Source organism: Lutjanus erythropterus, chromosome 15 (genome assembly GCF_056507025.1).
Source record: "Lutjanus erythropterus isolate fLutEry1 chromosome 15, fLutEry1.hap2, whole genome shotgun sequence".
Taxonomy (NCBI): Eukaryota; Metazoa; Chordata; class Actinopteri; order Lutjaniformes; family Lutjanidae; genus Lutjanus; species Lutjanus erythropterus.
The window spans coordinates 30,155,041-30,172,821 of NC_139331.1; the positions used below are offsets into that span (position 1 = coordinate 30,155,041).

General features: G+C 39.3%; 1 protein-coding gene across 2 annotated transcripts in view; it reads right to left on the bottom strand.

Moving 5' to 3' along the window:
• The window catches only part of afdna (afadin, adherens junction formation factor a), a 123,404-nt gene that overhangs the window by 38,003 nt on the left and 67,620 nt on the right, over positions 1–17,781 (bottom strand). For both annotated transcript variants that reach the window (XM_084737951.1, XM_084737952.1), the window contains exons 18-23: positions 16,484–16,578; positions 15,488–15,753; positions 13,174–13,317; positions 12,790–12,988; positions 11,487–11,593; positions 7,390–7,470 (exon numbers count right to left, since the gene is read on the bottom strand). In XM_084737951.1, the coding sequence (XP_084594077.1) occupies positions 7,390–7,470; positions 11,487–11,593; positions 12,790–12,988; positions 13,174–13,317; positions 15,488–15,753; positions 16,484–16,578 (892 nt within the window). The remainder of the gene's footprint in view (positions 1–7,389; positions 7,471–11,486; positions 11,594–12,789; positions 12,989–13,173; positions 13,318–15,487; positions 15,754–16,483; positions 16,579–17,781) is intronic.

Below are 17,781 nucleotides of genomic sequence, written 5' to 3' on the forward strand. Positions count from 1 at the left end.
GTACCTGTGTGGGTGTGTACAGGGCCTTTGAACACCGCTGGCTTCCAAAGTGCCTCTTATGGATAAGTGGTTTATAACCTCAGAAAAGGCTCCAGAAAGCAGGTTGACATGTATTAACATTGTGAGCTGTAATCTTGGTGTGTCGCCAGCTTGCATTAGCAGCTGTTTTTGCCAGCTGTACATCACACGTACGTGACAAGCGTTACCTCTCGTCTATGTGGATCTGCTGTAGAGGCCAGTTTCTCAGTGAGTCAGATGCAGAGAAAAATGTCACATCACTGTGACTCTGCCGTCCAGACAGAAACACTCAAAGACCTGTTGAATAATTTACATTTTTCATCTATTAATATGCAATACGTCTCAGGGATTTTTCAGAGATATCCCAGTGCTCCTTGCATGTTTAGAGTAAATAAGTTAATTAAATAAGTTAAGAGTTAATTCATCAGTTTGTTGAACAGGAAATTCATTGGCAAATATACTGATACTATTAATTAATCATTTTCATTCATTTTTTGTGCAGAAAGTGGTCAAAACTACTTAAATTGTGCACCAAATCTGTGTAACAATTGCATCATCCTCAAAACATGTGCATGATAGAACATGGAAAATGCCAGGTTTGCTGTTTTCAGACAACGAACACCACTTCTACTTGTCACATACTGTTGACCTGCTATTTCCCCCTGAAAAAGGACAAAACTTGATCTATGGTCAGAATGAGGTAAGTAGAAGAGTTATTTGCTGTACCAGCTGCATCACATGACAAGATGTTTTAGTATTAGTATGTTGCAGAAAGTGCTTATTTTTCATATGAACTTATGCCCAGCATGCTGCTGTTTTGTAAAGAGAATTTCTTCATTGTTTACTCATCAAGTAAGAAATCATTTGACACAGTACTGCTTGCAACTGTGTGTATGGTTGCAAGGATTCTGTGCAGCATGTTTACACTCTAAGCCAGTGAGTGTGCATGGAAATAGAAAGTGGTAACTATAATCTAGGGAAATACAGTTTTTCCCACAAGTCAAAAATATGCACAGGGAGGTTTCCTCCTTCTGTCGACCGATTTCCATCACAACAAACCACCAAGTCTCTGAATCGGACTGGTAGAGAACCACATAAGTTTAGCTTCAAGAATAAAGTTAAATCCAATGTTAGCTGAGTGATTAAGAGTGGCTTTGGTTTGTTAACAGTCACAGCCACCTTTTTAGCTCCAACTGTTTGGGACGGCGTCCTGTTTACTTGAGTTGTTTAAGAAACACCTGCACTGCCATCTTGTTTAAATTAACAAGTGCATAAGTGGATGTATAACTGCAGTGCTGCTTGGCTCCAACAAACTGTACTTATCAAAAAAAAGTTGTTGTTATAATGGGTCAAAACATACTGTGGCAGCTATTGGTGTTACAGCTATAAACTACAGTATACAAACTCGATTCCAAGACACTTGTAAGGGCATCAAACCGATGATCTGTTCAACTTTTCAAATCAAGACTCAAATGAAATTGTGGTTTCTGAGAATCTGCCATCTATCTGCTATTTCTATAATTGGGTATAGCATATTCATGGGAAAACCACCAGAACAGTCGAGCGAATCACAGGATTCAGAAGCTGTTTCATCAGTCAAAGTACCAGTGTCCTCCGCTGACCTCAGATGCCATTCAGACTGCGGAGCTGACCACCAGAGAGGAACTCAAAAATAGACACAAACACAACAAACCGAGTAACCCGTTTACTTTTCATCATGACAAAGCAACTGGTGACATAATATTATGGACAGCACGGAAGCTGCTGTGTAAAGACAGGAAAAAGTTCAGCTCTAAGCATAGAAGACGTCTCTTTTCCTGCAAGTGTGTCCTCGTTTTTCCATTCAAACCTGTCAGATTGTGACTCTAACACAGATATAGTATGTTTTTTTTTATAATCAGCCCCAAGATGTAGAGAAGTTCTCCTCCACACACCTTATAAACACCTCCTGCACAGAGCTTTACAGGAAAGTGAGTGCATGTGTGTGTGCGGTATATCCTCCCATTGTTTCGGCCCTCATGGGGGGTAACCCTGTCATACTATTGTTCCACTCCTAGTACCATTCGGTCAGCTAACAAACAAACACACACACACACAATCAATACTTCAAACACACTGTGGAAATAAACAGACAAAATGCAGCTTTTTTTAGTTTGGATTTTTGAACTTTACCCAAGTCATTCATGTCCTGGTACTTCAATGATTTCATAAACAACATAAAACACTCTTGAAAATTTCAGCAATTTCACACTGCGGTCCACACAAGACAAAGCAATCATTGCCAGACCTTCAAAATTGATTTGGGTCTTGTGGTAAATTCTCCACATTAATCTCCACAAGCCAAAATGTAATCATTCATTATAAATAATAAATAATAAAAAAAAAAAAAAAATTTTAATTAATTCACACTAGTGTCCTGAAAAGAATTACTGAAATAGAAATTCTGCTCAAGCTTAGTTGTCTTCAATCTGTAATTGAAGGATAGATCAATGAGTAAAACACCAACGCTGGAGTTGGAGGAGGAGGTGAAGAGGAACAGTTTCCCAGCTGTTGGGGGTTGAGGAACATAATACCAGGACAAATACAATACCACACAGGTGGTGTTGACTGATATAGTATTTTTAAACTTTCAAACTCCTCCACTCATTTGTTCCACAGTGAGGCAAATGACTTAAACGATATGAAGTTTATGTAAGAGGGCTGAGTGTCTGATTCTACAGGTCAATCACTGCAACAGCTGCTTGACAAACTGGTTTTACTAATGCAGACCAATAATACCGCTATTTTTAATATTGTCATACAACACTTAAGGTTTTTGTTCCTTAATTATTCTTATCGTCATTCCAAAGAATTTCCAAAACATCAGATGTTGAAAGATGTTAACTGGTAATCCTCTCTTTTTGAGTTGCTGGTCTACAGCTGCCTCAATCTGTTAGTTTGTTTGTGTTATTGTGTAGTTTTGTTTAATCTGAGTTAACCTTTTAAAACACCAAAGTCACACAATTACACAAAGTAACTGTAGAACAGCAGCTCACATGTTCTGTAAAATAAAATGACTGATTTTGCCTATGAAGTAAGAAAATATTCGTAATACAGCGCACACTTAAACTGTTATTATTTGCTTTAGGTGGGCCCGTCCACAGCAGAATATTGCATAGTTTCCTAATCTGGTAGTCGTGCCATTTCTTCAAACTGGGGGCGTGCCAACACCATCTACTGCAGCTAATACACTGACTACTGATAAACACCTCATACGCCAGTTCAAAAAATGCATACTATCCCTTTAAGCTTACTAAGCGCTTTTACCAAAATGCAGTGTGGTTCTAACATCTGTGTCTCGTTCGTGTACCTTAGTTTAATCATTAGCAGAACGGCCCTGAAAGCAAACAGTGACAAGTGACAAACCAGAAGGCCATCACACTGGAGGGTACATGATGAATCCACATCAGTCGACTCTTATTCACGTGTGTTCAACATTCAACCAGCAGCTGGTAACTCGACCAGTGCCTGTCAGTCTATCAGGAGTCGCAATGTATGTACCAATAAAGAGAATCACGATATGACGAAGACACTGAGGAATCTGGTCTTTCGAGAAATGAGAGAACAGAACACACACACTCTTTATCTGGCTTGCACAAGAATAGGCACACGTTTCAAATCAATTATATTTGGTTCATTCAAAATAAAATTAAAAAATAAAACCAAGTGAAGGCAGATGATCAAAAAAACGTGTGACCAGAAAATGCCCCATAATAAGACTCTTTGTCTGGCACATAAAACGATTAAATCCACCATTACCTGGTCTTTCCTGCCCACCACAGAGAACCACATGTTGCAGCCGCTCCTCAGAAGTTCACACTGGGATGTCCAGACTGGGACACACGAATACACACACACCTCCTTTTATCTCAGACAGAGCCTCAACTTGCTAACATGCACCAACAAGTCCAACACCTCAAAATTACACCGGCGGGGAGTTATCCATCCAGCTGAACGTCTATGTTTAAAATCACTATTTATGGCTGGAAACGTGCGACAAAAAGTTAATGTGAATTCCTACGTGTGTGGCAAAAAGTAGTGGAAATTCAGTGCAGCTCATTTTAAAAAGTTGGGATTATCTATAAAAACAGGTGGTGTAAATTTAAAGAGCTGTATTAACTCCAGTATATGTGGTTAAAAAGAGGCTGTAAATTCCTTAAAAGTTCCCAAGTGCAGAAAAATTCCTCCACGAGTTCCTAATTGCCATGTGTTTGTTAAGAAAAAAATGAATCCAGGCAGCGATCCAGAGGTGAAGTGTCGGCTGGGACGCTGGCTGGTCAGACTGAGGTGGAGCGCTGCTGCAGCTCCACCAGGCAAATACCTCACACACACACACACACACACACACACACACACACACACACACCCCACACACACACACACACACACACACACTCTCTCTCAGAGTTATATAACAGGACAGAGCTCAGCCCAGTTTACCGAGAATTCAAGCAGCTGTTTGACAAAAATTCTCTCTACCTGCCTCCCCATCCCACACACACACACACTTCTCTGCCTGCTCTCCTCCTCATTCGTCCACACAGCTTTGAAAATAAACAGAGCGAGGAGGTTTCCTCAGTACGTCCTTCCTTCCCGCTCTTCCTCTCCACACACATGCACAGGAAAGCTCTCGCCTTCAGCAGGAAACTCAATCTACTCTAAAGAAAGAGGGAAAGCGTCCTCATGTTTTTACCAAGAGAGCAAATACTATTAGTCTTGATCTGACTCACACATATTTCATCATTAAAAAACTAGCAGCAAAGCACGAACACAGGATGCAACACAACAAGAGACATCAGCTTCACCTGCGCCACCTGCTAACAAACCCTAACACAACTATTTGTTGAACTTAGCACCCAAATCCAGGGTTCCTACACTTTTTACAAAGTCAAAAGGTGCATTTTCAAGTTTCCATCACCTTACAGCTGTGGTAAATTACATATTTATATACATAAACTGAAAATGACTCCTTCATCACATTAAATCAGACGTTAACGTGCTATAAACAAACACATTTCTACAGAAGACTGACAAAAACTTTCAAAGTTTCATGTTTTAAAATGTGTCACCGCATCCTACACTTTTTAGACCTTGACAACAGTACACAAAAACACTAGCCTTCGTATGAACCTTGCAAATCTGTGACAACTGATAAAAAGCAGAGGTGTTGCACATAAAGGAAGCAGAATAGTGTTACATGATAAGATACGGCACAGCGAGGGGAAATTTTTTGATAGAGAGGCCTTAAACACAGAAATTACGCAACCGTCTGGCTTGTAAATTCAGGGTTTCCCCCCGCAGGAAATTTGTTAGTCAAAGTCGACCACCAGCTGTGCTGCTGCCGTTTCTTTGCCATTTTAAAATAAAATACAAGCAAAATGGGACGTCTCTAAAGTGCATAAGATGTACCTAGTTTGGGTTTGTCTCCAGCTGTGGACCAAAGAGAATAAAGGAAAAGACGAATAAAACAAATGCCATACCAGGTACTCTGTACTGGCAAGTGAAGCTTTGATGAATGTTAGGGAAGATCTGGGGTAATGAGGATTAATTTATCTTTCATGATGCTATTAGACTGTTTAATGCTCAGGATGAGATGCTCTTTCATATAAAATTGGAGGGTGATGATGGAGATGCTGTGACTGGGTGCGACGGCAACAGCTGGATTCAGCTTTTATGTTAATCTCACACTTGATGGACTTTGCGTTATGTAAGCATTTGTTTTATTTATTTTAATTATATGTTTAATGTATTTTGTTATGTTATATTTAACCAATGTTTTCTGTAGTCTGTGTTCTACGTTCATTAGGCAGCAAGACAAATGTGCCCTTTACAGCAATGCAGTTTAAAGTAGAGCTGAAATGATTAATCAACTGGAGCAGCAACTATTTTGATAAATGATTAATCTTTTTTTAAATTGCAAAAACTTTAAACATCCACTGGTTCCAGCTTCTCAGTCTTTAGTAGGAATGTTTTACTTTGTCTAATGTGGTAGTAAACTGAATATTTTTGGGGTTTATGTGGTTAGCCAAACAAATCAAACAATTAGAGGTCACCTTGGAAAATTTTGAGCATTTTATTAACAAAAACTGAATGAGGAAATAATCGGTAGACTAATGGGTAACGAAAATAATAATTTGTTCGGCTGAAAATGGTAATATGAGCTACATGTTAGCCCTAACTTTGCAATAATTTAACAGACATCTATTTGATTCTAAAAATATCCTGTTCGTTAAGTCTATGGCAGCTTGAGGCATGACGTGTTTGTGATTTTTCCATCTTCATCCATGTTAACTCACTATCGTTACTACTGACAAAATGTTTGACTAGAGAAAAGTAAGCAAACATTAGAGTTTGTCAGATTGCTATCTGCAATCCACCAATCTGTTGAGCAATGCTGATTTTACCCAGCAGATGCTGCCACTGTGCACATCTGTCATCTTTTTTGACACTAATATTTTTTTTTAATTTATATCTGGGGGTTATTTGTCATCAATATGTTGTGACTCTTGATTCAAACTGCACCTTTTTGATAATCAGGAATTTAGGAAACACTGAAATAGGCAGAGTGAAACCTCTTGAAAAGGTATCCATCATAAAATAATCATACTATTTCCTATCCATTTCTATTCCTTTAAACCATTTCGTTATTCCAATAGCCATAAAAAAAAGTACTGTTTTGTAGCAAAGATAGTTGGTTATGTTTGCCATGTTTGTAACTAACATGGGAGAGAAATGCATGAATCTTAATTCAGTTTTTCTGATAATATAGCTGCTCTGCTGGTGAATCTGTGCACTTGTGTTTAATACTGGAACAAAGTGGGGAGAGGTAAAAATTTGCCCAGGTTTAACCAACACATCAGACGTGTGAACAAACAAACAATATGGACAGAGTGATCCATAGTCCCACTCAACAGAAAACTCAAACAACCCTGTTTTTTTTGTTCTGGCGTCGTCCAGAGCTTTCTCTGCAGTGTCACTGTTTAGTCTCTGCGCTGCCGTCAGACTCAACAATGAAAGCAGTCTATTTAAAAAAGCAGCCTTTTCTGTCAGCACTGTGTCGCTCAGCCTCACACACAGACGCACACACACCCCGACACAAATCCACTGAACTCTGTCTCGACAGCCAAGATAAAAAGTTATTTTTGGATTTCCTGACAAATTCACACCATTCCTTCACAGTTCTGCTTTAGAAAAATGTTTGAAAAATATATGACTTCTACCTCAAAAGAGAAGTTTTCTTACTGAAAAAAACTTTCTTGTAAAGCTCAGACAAATCTCAGACACACACATACACAGAAACTTATACACACACGTCCAGGTGGTATTTCCTACCTTGGCAGCCACGATGCTGAGGCCCATGCCATTGTGCTTCTTCAGGGTTACCGTGACAACCTCTGGCTCTTTCCTCATTGGCTGAAAGGAGAGATGGACAGGAAGGACAAACTGTGAGTGAGGATGAAACCTCTTCGATGTGTCTTTAACAACACTCGGGGAGAAATTCAGAGAATATCCTCTAGTGTGTTCCCTCCGTCTGCCTCCGAAACATTACGGAACGAAAAAACGAGACCGTGGAGTAAAAAAGAGGGAGGGATGAGAAAAGGGAGGGAAGGAATGAAGGAGGGATAAAGGGGAAAAGGGGAAGACCACAGAGGAACCTGTGGTTGCTGGAATTGAGTCAAGAATGAAAACCACATCATGGCTATACACACACACACACACACACACACACACACACACAGCAGGGCTCATTTGAGCAGGGCTGGGTGACTGGGTGGGGAGAAAGACAGAAACAAAGAAAGAGACAGAGCTACCGAGGTTTCCCACATCATGAAGAAATATTCTGACAAAGGATACTCCAAAATAAATACGCTCGTGTCAGACTTATACAAAAGTATGTCTGCAGCATAGTGTGTATTTTTGTGCGTGTTGGCGTCTGAGCTGAGTGTGTGTGGCTGGACAGGACTCGTAAATGCAGAGGGAGTGAGATGATTATTCTGCAGTCTGCAAGAACACCCAGAATCAAACGAAACAACAACCGCACAACAACTACAATACAGCTATGATGACAAAGCTACAGCTGCACTAAAAGACTACAACAAGACCGCACCTATAGCACAGCTACACTACAGCGCCATCCCAGCTGTAACTATGGCAACCAGGATGCAAGCAGTGTCTGTCGAGTTTCTTCCATTTTTATACCGATTGATCAGATATCCTTTTTTTCCAAATGTTTTTTCCTGTATGGGACACTGGGCCGTGTGTGTGGCCTTCAGTCCATTCTGTCTGAAGCAAATCTCACAAACTACTGGTCGGATCAGCCAAACATTTTTTGTGCACATTCATGTCTGAATGCTTGAGGACCTCTTGTGGTTGCAGTGTTTAACAATTAAAAATTTTTTTTGAAAACCCATTTTATTTCCTGTTTTATAGCAACCACCGACTCTTAACCAGAAGTTAAGAAGTCATCAAGTCATTAAGAAGTCAACAGCTTCCAGGTTAAAAACAAGGATTACCATGTCTGTTGCATTTTGGCTCAAAAACTGACATCCATAGAAAAGTTTTGTTTCATCTTAAACCAGGGCATCTGTAGATGAATGCCATACCTGATATGATACTTTGAAGTTGGGCGTGATACGAGATGGATTTCAAGGTCCAGTAGTAAACAAATATAAAGTGTATTTACTACAAAATCAACTGTAACTTACAGAATTCTGAACCAATTTCATGAAATCTGGTTTGTCATAAACATCAGAAATTGAGCACTAAAGCGGTTATTTGTTTATTATTTCTGATTAAATTCAGTTACATCTGTCTAGTTCCTTGCATTCTAAAAAATACCAGAACGTTCTCAGTAAATACCACTGTTTGAATCGAGAAGTTTGGACTTATCATCCCGTTTATTGTTTATACAGTTCAGTGATCCCAAGACGCAAAATTCGGAGTTCAACAGCAGGCAATGACTCTTTCAATATACTTGTGGGCATGTCAATATTCCTTTAAGATATACTTCAAAAAATGTGACTTATCCTTTAAGCTTCTGTTAGAGCTTTCTACAGGCCAACTTATGTAAGGCTTTTACTGAAAAGCAGCTTTATGCCTTCAGCGACAACTTCAGCATACAACTAACTTTCTGTTGTGTGAAAGTAGGTCTACATAAAGATTTGGACATTTTTAGACCGTTTTTGTCCGCAAGTCAGTTTTAACTCTGCAGGGACGAAGTGTACAAGAAGAGACAGCGACCACGAGCTGGTTAGATAGAAAAGCACCCCTTTCTCTCAAGCAGGAAGCAGGAGTCATTTGAGAAAATGCACATAACCTACACCAGTGACTCTCAAATGGGGGACTGGGGACTCCCTGGGGTCCTTTACAGAGGTCCAGGGGGTCCCCAGAAAAATGGGAGGAAATGTATTTTGACTGTAATTCCATCCACAAATAAGCCAAAGGCAGAATGTACATGACTATTTAGGAAAAGTATCCCGTGATATTTTTTCAAAAACAAACATACTTCAGCACAAACAACTTTTTCAAACTTTCTTTTGTAAACATTTGTGGAAGATAATTTTAACTTTAATAATAAATATGCACGCAATATTGATAACATGTAAACTACGTAAACAAACTACATCACATACACGGTGCTGAAGAGGACACAGAGCAGAACTGTACATGTGAGACATCCATGAGCCACATGAGCCCCGCCCCCTCCAGTCTGCATGAACACACGCCATTAATCAAAGTATGTGTGTGTCTGCGTGACTGTGTATGTTAGTGTGTGTGCGAGAGAGAGAGGGACGCCTGCATTATGTCGAAGCTACAGTCATGAAATAGGAGAGCAGGGATAAACAGACCAATTACAGAGGAAGTGGCTGTGTGTGTGTGTATGTATGTGTGTGTTTGTGTGTGTGAATGAAAAGAGGTCTATCATTTACCGCTCCAGGCTGACTAACTAACTTCTGCAGTGTGATTGGTGTTGATTAAATTGTGTGTGTGTGTCTCTCTGTGTGTGTGTGTGTGTGTGTGTGAGGGTTGTTATGAAAAGTTAATTGCCCCTTCTGAAGTCACTGTAATCACTGCCTTCCAACTGGGAGAGACCACACACACACACACACACACAGTCCCTCTGGACCCAAATCGAGCAACTTCCAGGTTTAAACTTTTCTAAAAATAGTCAAACTATGCCAGTTGTGCCGTCATTTTGTCTACAGCTCAGATTCTGTTCAGGAATTTTACCTTTTTTAGTCCTAAATTCACCTGGGAGCTGATCCGTGTTATCATTTTTGTCATTTTTGTCATTTTTTGACAACTGGAATTCCCTTAAACCCAGTAAATCCAGTATAATTTATACTTGAATGATTCAGGACGGTGCAGAAATGAGCTTAGCCCGAAAAGGCCAACAAGAGCAGCAGAAGGGAGCTTATATAATGTTGATGCAGACCAGTAGCTTATGTAATCCATATCAGCCAATACTGGTCACTCCAGGTTAGCACCTTAGACTATATTTTACATGATATATTAAACATTACACATTACCAGCATCACTTATCTTTAACATACTAATAATGTGGTTGTTTTCCTTACTGATATTTCTTGTGGTTGTTTTATTTTATTTTTTTTATCTTTACAAACTGTTAAATACATGTATAAATTAGTTGCAACAATAAATATGGAACCACAAGTTTTCAAAATGTGGAAGCTGTGAGAGGTGGCAGTTGGTTTATTACGTTTCTAACCCTAAAATACTTATACAATAATAAACTCACCACAATCATGAGATATGTCTGAAAGCTCCAGAACTACTACCAAATGGACCTCATCATTAACTGAATTAAAGTAAGTGGTTTCATTTCATTAATTTAAAGTCTCAATAGTCTTTCAGTGTCTACATTAAAAGCACAGATCCCAAGCAGAGCAGAATTAAAGGTATAACAGATAACATTTCAATTGTTGAGTTGTGTACTTATCCAAAATGTTTCCAAAAATGTTCAAACCCACCAAAATCTATAATTTTTGGCAGCGGCAAATATTACACACTGTGCATTTAACTATATTTAGATTTGTAGGGTGAATGTAAGTTTATATTTATTCCTCACTGGGAAATATTTAAAAGGAGTTTGAGCATAATTTGGGCCAAAATGGTTGTGACAGACTCTGGTCAAAGGAAAGCCATCTCAGTGCAGCACGGAGGAAAAAGAAAAAGTGTCCACAGACACTTTTGTGGCTATAAGAATTCGTGTCCCTGCTTTCTGCTGTCTTAGCTGTCAGATCTACTGTACACTTTATTCTCCGCAGCCTCCATGAGTCAGCATTACTTCACTTGCTCAAAGTCCTCTGTGGCACCAACTTCACCTGGGACGCTCCACTGCCCTGACACAAATGCACACACACAGGGGTTCAGAGAGTGAGAGTGTGTCTGTGCATTAATGTCCTACCATCTCAGAATTGTCAGCAGCAGAGAAGTGGCTGTCACAGTCGGCTCCTTCAAAGTGGACGGTCCAGGTACCAGGCGAGCGGGGGTGGGGTATTAACCTACAAAAACCTGGTACAGGAAAAACACACAGTCATTTTACAGCACATTTGCACCAAGTCATAAATCTAAATTCTGTGGATGAAAACAAACTTTGGATCAGAACAATTTACTCACTCTTCTCCCCTGAAATAATCATGATGTACACGAAATTGTTATTAGGGGTCAACCAACTACCAGCTCAGACATTTTCATATTAAAGATAATTTTAGGAATAGTTTTTAAATCTGATTGCCAGTAAAATAAATTAATTTTAAAAATTCATTTGGCTTTGGCTCTCATGTAACTGCCTCTCTCTGCTAATACAAATGTAAGTTATACTAGTTTTACTTATTTTAATACAGCCTTGGTTTATTTAATTATTTCAATTTCCAGTTGACTTCATAAGGAATGCTGCTGGTAACTCCACGCAATTATGTAAAACTGAAAAGATCTTTATTACTGCATTTAATTCAACATATATTTAAAGGCATTTAGAGTCTGTGTTATTCTAAATTTTGACATGGAGATTTTAATTTTTACAGAAAATTTATACCGGTATCAGTCTCCTTCACCAGCCCCTAACTGTTAAGTCAAAACAACTCTTCTTGTCCATTTTTTGTAAATACAAGTGACAAATCTGAGAAAAATGCAGACAAAGCTGAAATTATACAGAAGCTTCAATAATGAATTCTTCAAATACTTAAAAATCTATATATTTAAAAGTATTAAAGAGCCCTCAAGACACATTTTAAGATGTATACAAACACTGCTATGATTAATACTTTGTGTATAATGTGGATTTCAACAAATAATAATAATAATAATAATAATAATAATAATAATAATAATAATAATAATAATGATGATGATAAGAATAATAATTAGCTCTTTTCCCTTGTTAGAATTAAACTGCATATAAATCATTCACCACTATGGAGTGGAGACACAACATCAAATTGTTGCACAATTATGATGCGAGTCCATAATCAAGTCAACCCCAAAATAATAAAACAGAGTGAATCATCTTTTTACTGAAGAATATTAAGAGTGCAGATGTTAACAATAATAACAGTACTGATAAAATGTAAGATACTGCACATTCTTGCACAAAAACCAAGTTGCATTATCTCTTTAATGATTAAACTGCATGTATAAATAAATAAATGTACAAAAGTTGCCAAAGTCTTTTGATTCCTAAATACTGGTCTCAGTCCCGGTGCCTTTACCTCTCTGCAGCAGTGGATCCAGGAAGTCCTGCAGGCCGTTGGGAAGGCTGCGGACTACGTCGCAGGAGTAGCCGTCCTCAGGAAGGAGGAAAGGCAGCTGGAGGTCTGGGTCCTCCTCCAGCTGAACCTCTCTCCCATCACTCCTCGCCAGCTCATCTGCTGTGTTTTCTGCCACCGCAACCACGTGGTCTATCAGCTCCTGTGTGTACACACACACACACGTCAAACAACCAGAGCAGGCTCATCAATGTTTCATTACATCTAAAGCTCCACAATCTAACAGATGTGTAAAATCTATGAGTACATCACACTGTTCTAATTTAAGTTAATAAATTGTGATAGATAAGTTAAATGTGTTAAGTGTTTCTGTGACAGTTGTCTTACAGGCGGGATGTAAGGCTCGTCCGGAGCACAATGGTAGTTAGTCATGAGGGCGTGAAGCTGCAGGGAGTTGAGCTTAAAGCAGGTGTTGTGGATGTTCTGCACATCCTGCATGGAGTATTTGTCCATGGTCAGCAGGGTGGTGGCCTGGAGGACACACAAAAAGACAGTTCAATGGGTTTCATCTCTTGTATTTCAAATACATCTTGAATTTCTATCCTTTTTATCTTTGTATCCTGTCGTTATTCTACATGCATTTTAATATATACTGCTTGTGTAACAAATAAACCTTTGAATCCACAAAGCTGGTTTCTAAATATTCTTTAACATGCAAATTATAGTTTGTTTAAAGCTTCTTATTATAAGCAATGGGATCCTCCTGTGAAAGTCAGAATGAGAGTTTTCTGCATTTCTGACACAAACAGTCTGGGTTCTTCTCACTTGAAAGGGTAATGCTGTGTTGTGTTTCCATGCACCACTTAGAATTTAACAATACAATAATCAGAGTCTGATGACAGATGTTGGGTTGTTTGCTTATATTGCCGGGGTGACGCCCTTGTCAGCTAAATCTCGTCTCACGCAGGCCTGAAGAAGCAGATGAGCTGAGATTTTGAGTGTTAACTCATACACTGATATCTTATAAGGATTTTTTTCTGTCTTCAACTGCTGATTATGTGGTCAGAAATACTGAATGTTATGGAGAAACACAGTACATACTGTTTACAACAAGTTTTCATGTGCTTTCTAAGGTTTCTGTCAACAAAACTTACTGTATTTGTGTAGACAAAATATAGATGTGATGACCTGCTTTCTAAATGGGCCTGTTTGGTAAATATAATACCATATTCATGTACTTTATTTTTTTTACCTTTTCAAAAAAGTTTGTAGTGGCCGGTGTTGTGCAAGTTCACTTTTAACATGAGCTAGCTCAAGGTTCACATAGATAAAAATGAACTAGTTCATGTTCATTCCTTTGGTTTTCTCCTACAATGTAGTCTATCTACTTGTTGTTGGGAAACAACGGTAACCGTCCCTTTCAAGATGCAAATTTGACTTGAATAGAGGAACTCATCATTCATATTTTCCAAGGGCGGTTGAATGCTTCAACTCAATGTGTGGCACAATTAGCATAAAATGTGAGATTTTTTTCCATTGCAGGATTTCAACAGTACCAGTAGCTACATCTGAATTTCCAATAACAATGCCAGGTGCTGTAAAATAATACATGAGCATCGATAGTTAACAAGCCGATTGTCATTAGCTGTAAACTGATACGTTCAGTTCACCATTTACCAGAAACATGGGCATGTGCAATGAATGCGCTCTTTTAGCACATAAATGCACAACACTGATAGTGGCCAAGCCCAGAGTCAAGAATTCGGGGCTCCTGTCAGCTGACATGTCCGTCTGTCGCCGAGGACTGAGTCAAGAACATTAAAATGTGGATTTCTACAAATCTGACCAGTACCACTTCACCTGGGGTGGCTCATTTGGTCCATGTACTCTTTCTTTAGTTAGGTTTTTTCTTCCTTTCTTAAGATTGTTTTTTGGTCTTTTACTGCCCTTAATAGATAGAAGCAGCCGAAGAGCGAAAGGGGAAGAGAGAGAAGGGATGATAAAGCTGCAGGCTGGAATCAAACCTGGATTGCTGCTGCGGCAAAGACCCAGCACATAAGGCGAGCGCTCCACCAAGTGAGCCAGGGTGCCCCAGTTTCTTTAGTCTGTTGATGATATGTTCAACGCTTCTCTAGTAACCAGCTGTAACCATCTCACACTGTGTCTGTTAAAGCAGCGGTTTTGTTCTTGAAGCCCCCTGTAGTTTATTCTGAACTTCTGATAAGGAACACAGTGCAAGGAGACAGCTTGTCTCCTCCAGCTGCTTTAGTTTCACGTTAATGCTGACTCACTGCTTTTTTAAATATTCTTCTTTGAATTAGGCAGACTAGACTATACAGACTAGACTGTTTTTCCTAAAAATGGCCATCCAGACGTTTGGTCTGTCTTGTTGCCCCCAGCCCCTGGCATAAAAGGCTCTTGGTTCCAGACCAGCAAAGTGCTGGTGCTGCTCTTGAACCTGTTTTCTGGGCCAAGAGTCAGTTCTGGCTGCAGAAGCAACACAAAGAACAGTCTTCTGAGTGAAAAACATCACCAAAGAACTAAAGATCAAGGCGTCTTAAAGAGCTAATAAAGAGGGAAACACTGGCAGGAGAACTCCAACTGGCACTTGAAGAAGTAACTTACTAAACAGCACAAACAAAAAGCTTTGGACAAATCAAAACTTCCACCTCATCTCTCTTGTTTCCCTCCTTCCTCTTACCTGTACAATTCGACTGAGGTGGCAGTCTGCGGCAAGCTCCAGGCCCTGTTTCTCCGCCCAGGCCTCGATGTGGCTGAGCTGCTGCCGGAGGATGGCCCCCCAGTAGTGACAGCAGAGCCCCGACTCCGTGTCTGTCACCAGTTTGTTAAAGAGCCACATGTTGATGAAGTGGAAGAGCTGCGAGAAGAGCTGGATGGTCAGAGCGGCGTTGACCCGACACCGCCGCAGCAACGACATCGCCCCCGTCAGGGTGTGCAGGACGTCCTCTGCAAAGAGGGAGAGCAAAAGACACATGAGGGTCGTTTCAGATCTCCTGTCTTGTGGTAAACTTAATGCAAAGACGCTCATACAGCTGTTCTGGAAAAATCAAATCATACATTTCACTTTCTGAGGGTACGGACAGCTGTGATTAGAAGACTTAAATAGCGCTCTTGTATGGGACTAACAAGAAGCTGCGTCACAAGAAGATTTAAAACAAAGAGACATATGAGGCTGAAAACCAAAAAATCTTTCTTGCTCTCGACGAGTGTCTTCACGCCTGAGTTATTGCCATTTCACAAGGCTGGATTCAAAACTTTAAACCATGTGTAAAGCCACTAATGTAGGTCTTGGTTTCATAGAGGTTTGGCAACATCTTACTTTATTACTAGATATTACATAACCTTCCCATGAGGGTTGTGAACCCCCACTGCAATGCCAGAAAAATTTAAGGAGCCATGAAATGATTACCCAAGTAGGATAGAACAAAAAAGATATATTGATCAGACTTTTCTCTAATATTTACATATTCTTGTGAAATATTTTTTGTTTTATTTTACTTCCTCTGACACCATAAAGTTATTCAAATGAAAAAAAGAAAAAAAATCAAATCACAGACCTGACGAAGTGTCTCAAGAGGACACTGCTTCATTTAAAGGGGTCATAAATCAAACTGGTTGCGGACCACTGCTCTAGTTCATCACTTGGACACTGCATGTGTGTTTATGTGTTTATTACCAATCTTGGGTCTCTGTGGATTGTGTTCCTCAGGGTCGTCTAGGAAGGCAGGCATGTAGTTGTTCAGATCAGCCTGAAGACAGTGGACCAGGTACCTGCAGCCACAAATTACAGCTTGTTAAAAACAACACACATCACCCGTTATGACAACAGAGAAGCTCTACTCTTTCTATCTTGATTGCTAACGATTTTCCAATAAGCAGTGAAAAACTTGCACATCCACAAATTCTTTGCAGGTGCAAGGTAAAAATAATCTGCTCTAAGAGACGAAAAAATACTTGCACACTGTCTTTTTCTCACCTCTTGACCAAGATTTCCTTGCTACAAGATGTGTGTTTAAGATCTGAAGCAGAAATCTGTGAATACAGCACACCATTCCAAGATATGCATATTTTTCCTTCACATATATGCAACTAAACCAGTGATTTTAAAGCAATGTTGATGTTACATGGCGACTACTGCTCATTTTGGCCTCTTATGTATATTATCAATTTTCAAAATATACATATAACAATCTACTGTGTAACTACACAGGTGTGTTCCCACCCTCACCTTTACCTGAGTCATTTACAGCTGAAATGAAATGACGAAGAGGGAACAGAATAGAAATGTGCAGGTATTTTTTTCATTTTTTTTAAACACCTTTCGACCACAGACGGGATGAAAACAGGCACCGTATTATAGAACATTCCTATCTGACTGTAAGTGTTTGGTAACCATGATACCATGATTATGGTTACACAGGGATCTAAACCTCCTAAAATCTTAAATAAACTTTTCTAACTTTAGGAAAACTGTGAGCTGCCCTAACTTAAACCTTTCACCAAGTGACGTTAGCTAATTATTTAATCCAGTTGACAATGTGTCTTAGCCCACTCTTTTTCTGCTTTTTTTTAGCATTGATGTAAATTTCACAAACAGAACATCTTCTCTCGACAGATGTTACCACCTCTAATGCATGAAGTTAAGGTCCATTGTTTTGGCTGTGTGTTTCAATAAGAAAAACCCGTGGTTACAAAGTCGTTCAGTAGCTCAACGAGATGAGAAAAGAAACAATCATAAAAGTTGATAAGCGATGTTGGACTGAGTATTTAGGAATTCCTAACTTAAAAAATGATTAGTTATAAGTTACTTAGGATTTGCTTCTTTGAAAACAAATTTCTATCTTAAGACTTAAGATAAAAAGTTTCTGTACTAGTTTAATCAAGCATATTTTGTCTTTCCCTGCCTGGAATACATCTCTAACACTTCCACGATATTCCAGACTCCGACAGTCCCACATGCACTCACACAACCAC